General features: G+C 33.7%; 1 protein-coding gene across 1 annotated transcript; it reads left to right on the forward strand.

Annotated features, from left to right (window-relative positions):
• Nucleotides 1-205: 205 nt before the first annotated feature.
• Nucleotides 206-9299, forward strand: LOC130629088 (cilia- and flagella-associated protein 90-like). The gene is made up of 5 exons (XM_057442185.1): nucleotides 206-374; nucleotides 4906-4938; nucleotides 6113-6235; nucleotides 7028-7144; nucleotides 8444-9299. Exons 1-5 carry the CDS (start codon nucleotides 282-284, stop codon nucleotides 8606-8608), a joined length of 531 nt encoding a protein of 176 aa, XP_057298168.1. The 5' UTR covers nucleotides 206-281; the 3' UTR covers nucleotides 8609-9299.
• Nucleotides 9300-10251: the final 952 nt, after the last annotated feature.

Consider the following 10251-nt stretch of genomic DNA (forward strand, 5'->3'; position numbering starts at 1 on the left):
GGATATTTCATTCACATTACCCGATGAAGTAGGTTCGGCAAATATCGCCTGATCACGTTAGATAGAGGGGGGGGGGGGGGGGGGTGGCTGATGTAGTGAACAAGGTCAAACTCAACCGCGTCCTCAGGGTGTTTTGCCTTTTTGACATTAGGCGTGCGGTCAATCAAGTAGTAAGCGCTATAGGCATAGGCAACAAAGCCTGGGGACAAGGATGAGGTTAAAGCTTTGGAATGTATGTTCTGTAAAGTACGCATGTGTCCATAACATTTAGATAAACAAAGATGACGACTAAAAGATCAGTTCGCAGTTATCCAAATGATCAAGAACTGCAATATTGCAGGGATATTGTAAAGCCGCCCGGTTTGCTCTCTAATGTAAGTTATATTTTGTGGTAGAATTCATTCCTACTTTCTAAATTTTAAGAATTTTGAGTTTTTGACAAAAATATTGAGGGATGTATCCTGTCTATTATTACCGGAGGGGCTATGGCTTATGGACAGTCCAAGGAGTATTTAATGCTCCTTTTGAGCAACGCAGATCTATAACTCCCGGCAACATCCAACGGCCCCCACAGTGTGGCATCTCCCAAATTTCCTTCACATGACTTGGGTTAACCCGGGGCTACTCACCCAAGAGCAATCGAACCCTGGTCTCCTGCATAGAGTACGAGAGCTATAACCACTAATCTACTGCGCCACAATCTAGTATAGATAGTAGTAATTATTTTGTGTGAGATAATTGTATATTTCACAGTAAATGAATACCTAGAGGAAACCATCAGATAGTATAAAATACTAATATATATAGGTGATGGCCACCTATATAAGATCAAACAATTGCAATTCGGCGATTTGGTTCAGCTTTCTTGGCGTAGTGATGATTGACTATTTGCTTAATTGACAAATCGCATTTATGCTACCTCTGCCATTTTTAAAATTTTGCAGGGTGAAAACAAACCTAGTTCGTAGGGGGAAGAATGCTAAAAAATGTGGAAATGGAAGAACAATTAGCTAACGAAAGGTAGCCACAACAAAAATCTGTCTAGAAATGATGTTTAGCTATCTAGATTTTGCTCCAAAAAATTATCTTTGGTCAAACTTCCTAACATTGTTCTTAAAACTTCAAAATATATCTAGCTCTGCACTCTCTTCACCTAAAATACGAAAACTTTTTGCCTCCAAAAAAATCGAATAAGCAATATGAAGCTACAAAATGAAATTTTTAATAAAATCTTTTTTTATGCTGTAGTGTATATTCGTACGCACTTTTACATAGGTATATGTTCATCCACTATTAGTTAGCAGTCTGTGTCAAATAAATTATGGCGAGCAGCGCGCCTAAGCTTTAATTTATGAAAGCAAGTCGTGTGATTTACAGCATGTCTAAATTATCAAGGCGTGTGGTCTCAAAGGAGATAATGCAGCTGAAAATAAATTGTTCATCTTGTGTAGTGGGCAGTGTAGATAACTGGGAGGGCACAACAAGGCCCTAAAATTCACTTTCGTTTTACTTGTGGCTTAACCATGCATTGAATTAAAATGGAAATTCCATTGCGCTCTTCAAAATTAACGGAAAATACCAAACAAAAAAATCAAGAAAAGTTTTTTAAAATTTAAAAAGTTAAAGTTAAAAGTTATTTTTTTCATAAAAATGATATATACACTTTCTTTACAGCCCTTAAAATTAGATTTATGTCGTCAATATTTTTATGTAGAAGAATCTGATAAAACATTTCTATCGCCTTTCTTCTTTTTTAAAATTTCAAAACACTATCTAAAACAGCATTTCTATTGCCACTTTTCGTTTATTAACTTTTAAAATGCGATCTTAAAAAACGTTTCTATCACCGCTTTTCGTTTATATAAACTTTTAAAATGATATCTAATAAAACATTTCTTCATTTCAAAAAAATTACTTCATTTCAAAAAAATTTAATCATTTACGAAAAATAATATTTAAAAAAAAAAATTTAACTTGGAACATTTCATGAGAAAAAAAAATGATTAACTCAGGCGTGCTTTTTTTCGCTCGTCTACGATAAAAATGAACACTTTAGAAGTGTGATATTTCGCAGGTCTAAAGTAAACCAGGCGTGTGCGGAGGCGTGCATGTGCGATCGCACACCTTATAATGACAAAGCCTGTGTTAGGGTTGGTGTGTGTTTTCTTTTTTCCTGTGTAAATATGTCATACATTACGTATGAATAGGGCTAAGCACTATTAATGCGCTCTTTACGTATGAATAGTTGATGAACATATACAGGGGACCATATTAATATGCGTACAAATATACACTTCCTCTGTGGGTCTATCCAGTTTTTAGGTCAGGTTGCTTGGAATCCAATTTAAAACTTTAATGGTATGGCAAGTTAAGTTATTCAAACTGAAAAAGAATATATACAAATTTAGTTTTATAATTTAACAAATGTTTCACCTAAAAAATTGGAATATATTATCAAATAATCGTAACAGATTGCCCAAGTATAAAACGAGATAAACTGAATAAGCAAGGCATAACAATAAATGGTAGCACTACATGTGACAAGGTACATTTTATGGACTGTCATAAACGATAAATTTTAATTAAAAAACGAACTATCTTGTGGGCTAACTGAAAAAATTAGCAATTTTCTAAAAGTGCTGCAGAAAATCAATGTTTTTTTAACTTTGCTATAAAATGTAGGTTATAGCAGCTACCTAACTGGGGTTAGCATATCACTGTCCGTATTAGGGGATGTCACAAATACGTTGTGTTAAAGTCATTTCAGTCCTAAAAATAACATTGGTTGGTTGATCGATAAATAAAAACTCACAAATTCAAAAAGGAGCAACTTTAAAATCAATACTGTTTTTTTCCGTCAATAATTATTGAGTGGTTGGGTGGCTGCATGATTTTGGTGCTACTGATCTGCGAGGCTTTGTGGCTGCAAACCATAACCCTAACCAATGCTTTGACATTGGATGACCCTGCAGTCGTGCAAACCACGCAACCACAGCAAATTTCAAGTATTTTGTAATTTAATGCATGTGCAGGCTAATGGAATATGGTAAGATTTGATATCAAAGAATGTAATTTTGTATATAGCTAGCTGCACAGCCAGCTGAAGATAGCCATTAATACGCTTCATTACACCTGTTCTATATTTATGTTGTGCCTTTTTAAACTAGTTCTGAGGTCTCTTGATAGTCATGGCTGGGATTTAAAACAAAGCACTATATTAATGGCAGGTACTGGTTGTGTGCAGAGAACGAGTTCTTTTGACTCTGGATATCAAAATCTAACACTAAATATTTGTGACGTCCGCCTTACGTAAATGGCTTAATTTGGTGAATTTACTTTTCTTGGTAACTATCTCTTTTCACTAGCAACACAGGATAGCTATGACATGATATCCTGTGCCTTGTAGGTCTAGGATGTATCATATTACCATTTTTACCAGTACTGAAACTTGTGCGCTTTACAGAACAGACAGCCTAAACATCACTGAGATAGATCACAAATGAGAATTTTTTTGCTTGGTGGCATTGTATGACATTGTTATCATTGTAATCATTTATAAATACCAAAGAAACGTATATTATTATGAAATAGACAGGCTGGAGAATATTTTTATGAAAATTTCTTTTTATCCCTATATGTTTTGGTAATTTACTTTGCCAACTTTTCAGCAACAGAAAAAGCTACTAGCTTCATCTGAGACAACTCAGTAAGTATTGCAACCATTTTAATCATCAAATAGACTTTAAAAATAATTTCAGTGGGTCTCACATTGCAAGAGGCACATCACAAATGTCAGGCAGCACTCAATACTACCACGTTCCCTAGATTCTCATACCAATTTTCAGCTGGTTGAATAGATAGCATATTTTTCGCAGAAAAATAATGTTTTAGAGTTTGAAAAGCTAATTACAAATATGGAAAATAATAAAAAAGTAAGATCATGCTAATACTTATTAGTTCCGTAAAATTAAAATCATACAAAAAGTTTATATAGATAATTAAGAATGATAAAAAAATACAATGTTTTAAAAAAAAATTGTGGAAGTCATTATAATTTTGTCCACTGATTTACCTTAGAGAAGCAGCGATACTTAACAGCAGAACATTGAGTATCTTGTATACGAAAAAGTCCTGCACTGCGATGGTATGTAACAAGCAAACTTTTCTGAAAGTTTGTTACGGTACCTAAAAAAAGGCTTTATTTAACACCACTTGCTTGATAGACATAGTTAAAATCACACAATTTTGTTCACTCCAAAGACGGTCTTTTTTTTGGTCAAGTCAACAAAATTAAAAGCCTTGTTATACATTTAGAGAATAATTCAGGCAAGTTTGGCAGGATAGAAGAGGTCAGAGAATTTAAAAAAAAAATCAAAATTTTTATTTGAAAAGTCACCAAAACTCAGACTAAGCTGCTAATAAGCTGCTGAAGAAGGTAATAAGCTGTATTAGCAGCTTATTACCTCCTTCGTAAAATTTTGTCTGAACGCAATTGAGAGTATCATCTACATAAGAGTGCGAAACAAATATAAGAGAGTGAATAAAATAAGTGATTATTGTCACTTCTTCGCAAACGTTTTTACATAAGTAGACAAGCGCTGATCAATCACAAAAATAAGGTTTGCACTATGTAATTATGTAAAGGATGATCGTTATATAACTTTTGTATTGGTGTTGTGCAGTGGTATGCATGACATGTTTTGAAACTCTTGTTAATATCAAAATATTTTTACTTCAGCCCTCTGATTTGCAAATGTAAGTTCTGTAAAATATTCTTCCCTTAATATTGCATGGGTTGAATTAAACACATGGTCACAATCTAAACTACTTTCTCTGCTTATCCATGCATATGAAAGACATATAAAATAAGATTTATTTATGATATGTATTTTTTACTGTTTTTAGAATTACACAAAAGAAAAGTTAAAGAAAGTAGATGTGAGTATGCTATTAATTTCAGCTCAGAGGAATGACTAATTTATTTATACGTTTTCTTTATTACCATAAGTTTTACCAGTATCAAAAGAAGGTGCTGTTTTTGCTGTAGCGTAACAGTCACAAGCGGTTTTTTTTAACCGGTATTTGATTTAGCTCCCTTCAAAATGCTATGGCTTTTTGCTCTTTTAAATAGGTTTAACAGCAGATAAACAGGTTCAGTTTTAAAAGCATAAAACACCTTTTGAATTTGTCTGAAGTAAAAACGGTTGCTATTAGAATTGTCAAGTCTCTGAAAGAATATTGATGTAGCTACACTGTGTTGTATGGAATTGATGCACCATCACAAAAACAAGGTTTATGTAAACACTAAGTTTATGGGTTTATATCCGGTTTTATATCACGATTTTATGTATTTTAAATATCCAATAATATAAAATCAGAGAGTTTGCTCCAGTTTGTACTTCACCAGCGTTTGTAATTCATGACAAGTTAAGTTTAATAAACAAGTAACACCTTTTACGGTTGCAGCAATGGTTATTCCAATTTCACTATTTGGAATAGTTTCTTGTACTATATGATTTGGGAGAAATAGGTAACAAATAGTCGATGTCCCGTGAAATTCCGTAGATTTGCCTATTCTTTTTATACTGCATTGCTTGCATACCCGTACTCGTGGTACCATTTTACGTGACAGACACACGGTATACGGATATTTATTATTTTTTTTTTAGAGTATTTTTTATTATATTGTAGACTAGTCGCCACCCGTGGAATGATCCACCGGGGTCTCCCGTTCTTTATATATTGCATTTTATGTTTTCGTAACAAACAACACGACAGCTATTATTATTGAGTTATGGCATGGCATTTGGCAAATTATCAAATGTGAATGTTGGTATTTATATATTGGTACTGTAAATGCGTTAAGGGGGTATAAGTATGGCTTACATAAGTATGGCTTGGCTAATTGACTTAATTTACCAAGCTTTCATTGATGCCCAGTTTTATCCAACTGGCAGAATAAGCCAAAAAAAAAGTTTCTCAAAATGTCATAACGTTTTTTAAAAACTTTCATAATAAATTCACCAATACGATTGTCTTTTTTTTCGTGTTTTGATTGATTTTCTGTTTAATTTACATATTGATATGATATTTAATGTTTTCCGTATACTAGCGAAAATATATAAGCGCTAAAGACGCAACATCAACAGACGTTGGAAAACCAATGTATCAAATAGATTACAGAGCACCAGATAAGTCTTCTCAATCAACTAGCTACTTTAATACAACTACAAAGGTAAGATTGTGGAATGGCTCAATTGTGGACACGCTTTTTTATAATGCTTTACAAGAATATGAGGCTGAAATTTACTGCAGACTGATTTTTTATAGAAAGGAGAATAAAAGGACTTATTAAGGTCAATATGCGTTTTTCTCATGCATATTTCGTCAACTTCAAATTTGTTGCCTTCTAGTGTTATGATTATGGCTGTGTCTAGACCTAAAAAGTTTGCAATCACTTCATGCACATTTTTGATAAAATGTAAGAAACTTACAGCCTGCTCTGATTTTATGTTTAACAATTTTTTTGTTTACTTCTGCGTATCGCAACAGTTGATCTAATTCAGGAATTTTGACATAAAAACAACATGTGCGTAGGAAATTTCTAGTGTAATCTAGGCCTTAGAAATGTTTGTCTACGTTGTGGAAAATACAATGGGAGAGTTTGAGAAGACAATTTAGTCACAGAGTATTCTTTTCTTTTTCTTTAATTTGTTAACCGTTAGGATCAACTTGATACGTAGAAGAGGCCTGAGAAAATGATAATATAATGAGCTGTGAAAAAAAATGAATTTCGAAACACTACTAAACGAAAATCCTAATTATGCAAAATATATTGGTCGTTTTTAAGGAAATCAAATACTTTGACCATCAAATATAGCTCTACTGTTTTCACTTACCTAGTCCGTGATAACTGTTGATAAAATTACTCATTATCCGCGAAAATTCAATTTCTTCGAAATTCTGTCAAGCTCGAAAATCAGTTACGCAAAAATGCGACCTATTTTGAACTGTTACCGTATTTTAGCGATCAACACAACGAGATTACGATCGTATAAACAACGCAACTGAGGGCTATAATTCAAAGCTTCATCGAGACGATAGAATACATGCAAAATCACGTGGTTTGTTGTTACATGAAGAGGTAATGGTGACGTACATTTATGCTGCACTTTATACAAGTTCTCCTAAAAGTTGATGCAGGCTCTTTCTATTGGCTTTACCCTATATATCTACTTGATATTTTTTAGGGTGCCTCAATATTGTGGAGGGGGCGTATTGTTTTCTGCCTGATCTAGAATATTTTTTGGACAATAAATGCTAAAAAACAAATCTACATTCTTTTATTTGTGGACAATTTAATATCACAAAATCTCGTCTTCATTTTTTTGCTGAGGGGTCAAAAATTGAATTATTTTCGAGTTTCATGTTAATCTTTTTGAATGTAATAAATGTCATACTTCAGTGAAAATCGAAAAATTTTAGGGTGCCTCAATATTGTGGAGGGGGCGTATTGTTTTCTGCCTGATCTAGAATATTTTTTGGACAATAAATGCTAAAAAAAAATCTATATTTTTTTATTTGTGTACAATTTGATATCACAAAATCTCGTCTTCATTTTTTCGAGTTTCATGTTAATCTTTTTGAACGTAATAAATGTCATACTTCAGTGAAAATCGAATTTCAAACCCAACGTTATACTGCACAAGTTTGTTAAAAATTTATAATTGAAAAAAAAAAAATGAACAATAAAAAACAAAAAAATAAGTAGCTCTTCAGAACTCATTAAAAAAATTTTTCTCTCATGCCTAATCTATATTCATTGCGTTCTGGGGGGTTTTTTTTTGAGCACATTACGGTAAACAGGTCTTCTACTCAGCAATAAAATGAAGGGAGGTTATTTCAGTGACGCACGGCCCCTAATTGCGAATACTAACCCTATAATAACTGTTTATCAGGGCATACCGAGAATATTGACCGACATCAATGTATTGCCCGAGCTTGTGAGGGCAATACGCGACAGAGGTCAATATTCGAAGGTATTGCCCGAAATAAACAGTTATTATATGGACTATTATCCGGGTACTGCACTTTACGACAAAAAATATAACATTATAAAATCAGGATGTAGAAACCATGTCTTTATAGATACTATTCCCATATGGAACGTACATTCGAACAAAAATTTTTTTTTTAAAATCGAATATTCTATAAACACTACAGGTTTTTATTGTATCTACAACATAGAATTTTTTAAAAGCTAAAAGTTTCACTTCTGCTTCGCGTTTTGTTTACTTTTTTTCTGTGTGTATTTACATTTAATGCTACCATATTTAAACTTTAAACACAGTTGCTATGGTAGCGATGCCGCCCTTTTACCCGGGTAATAATGGATAGTGCTTTCATTGCGAGTTGTACTAAACTCAACAAATGTATTCTTTAGGAGATTCAGCGACCAGTCTTCGTCACCTCAAATGCTGTCTATGGCAACCCAAGGCTTTCCCACCTGGAAAGAATATTATCAAAGCAGCCTCATGGTCACATAAAAACATGCCAACAAGAATTCTATCGCATAAATGGCATCAACACGCACCAAACTGGTATTTAGATGCGTCAAAATGGTCGCATGCAACTCGTAGCAATAATAGGATTGAAACCACGACACCTGGTTTCCATCTAATTTTGACAATTTGTTACATGTTTCTAGACGATGGACTATAATTTGCGGAATTGTGAGTTTAATAGGATTTTCTTTCAATTCTGAAAGATTGCGTTGCAGCATGGGATTCCGCCCTGGGGTTTAGGCAGGGTCTCAGTCTGGAGATTAACAAGGTCTAGCCCTTGAGTTTACCAGGGTCTCGCTCTGGAGTTTAAATTTCGAGTTATATTTAGGAACTGTTTCTATGGAGGCAGACGGGTTAGACAAACCGAGCTATTTTTAAGCTTGTTTTTTGTGGAATTGAATTTTTCTTGCTTGACTTTTAGCAATGAAACATTAATTACAACAAAAATATATTTTCATAAAACACATTGATTACGTGAACATAAAAACTAGGCGGGCTAGCTCGGTAGAATGTGTTTACATGAGCAAAATCTAGCCCTCCTTGCCCGAATTTCGGCAAATCTAACCGAAATCTCGACGTTTCATTTTCAGTAAAGATGTAATAGGGTAGACCTCGGGTACTCGAAGTATAAAGGTCAGGTTAACTGGCATATAATTTGATTTAAAATAATTTTATGCAACTTTATTGTTTTTTTCAGTTAAATGTATGCCATCTTTAAATAACCTCGTCTGTGTATAGTTTGACTTGTTTATTTTCTAGTGTAATCAACTTGTATCAGGAAGTCCGAAAATTAAGTTTTCGCATAAGACAAAACCGACTTTTCTGGCGTAAATTAAAGCCTTCTTCACAGTACTGGTGCTAAAGGCGTTATTGTTGTTAACACCGTTAAACTCTTCTGAACGTTAAAGTGTCAAGTTTAAAATATTGCGTTATTATTATCGACTACACTACAGATCTTGTTGACATCTTTAACGTGTTAAGACCCTAATCTGACGCCGTTATCACATTAGTGTGAAAAAAACTTAAAGTTTACTCGTGTATAAGTGTCCACCAGTTGACGCCGAAGGAAAATATACGTGTAAAAAAATAAATTTATAGATTAAAAAAAGATCTTAGTCGATTAAAAAACAATTCAAATATTTTAGTGCCAGGCATCAAATTTTTTCACCTTTTACCTACAACGTTCTCTATATTATAATGCCCGTATACGTCTGTCTGTCTGTCTGTCTGTTACGCAAAATGGTAGCTTAGCTGCGCAATAGCGAGAAGCACGCATTGCGGTATAAAAAGGACGGGTGAACCCGTGGATTTTCCACGAGCTAACGACTAGTTTTCTAAATTTACTAAGTGTTTACCAATCTTTGATAAGGAGGTACAACATGATAATCTTTTGAACGTTGATCAGATTACTTTTAACTTAACCTGTTACTACTGTGGAAATTAGAGATTAAAAAATTAAGTCGGTATAAGTGTCTAGTCTATTGTGTGTTAAATGCTTGTTCAAATTTGTATAAGCTTTATAAACAATATTTTATATAGTGATTACATTCTACGTCTTGACGTCCCCAACTTAAGCCTGTACTCCGAGGGGTAGAATTTTCTTAATCCAAGAGCCTATAGTGTTTTTTTAATATCCCAGGACCTGTTGCCTCTTGTTTTTACGGTGAGTCAATAAGCGCACCAAAAA

Source organism: Hydractinia symbiolongicarpus, chromosome 15 (genome assembly GCF_029227915.1).
Source record: "Hydractinia symbiolongicarpus strain clone_291-10 chromosome 15, HSymV2.1, whole genome shotgun sequence".
Classification (NCBI taxonomy): domain Eukaryota; kingdom Metazoa; phylum Cnidaria; class Hydrozoa; order Anthoathecata; family Hydractiniidae; genus Hydractinia; species Hydractinia symbiolongicarpus.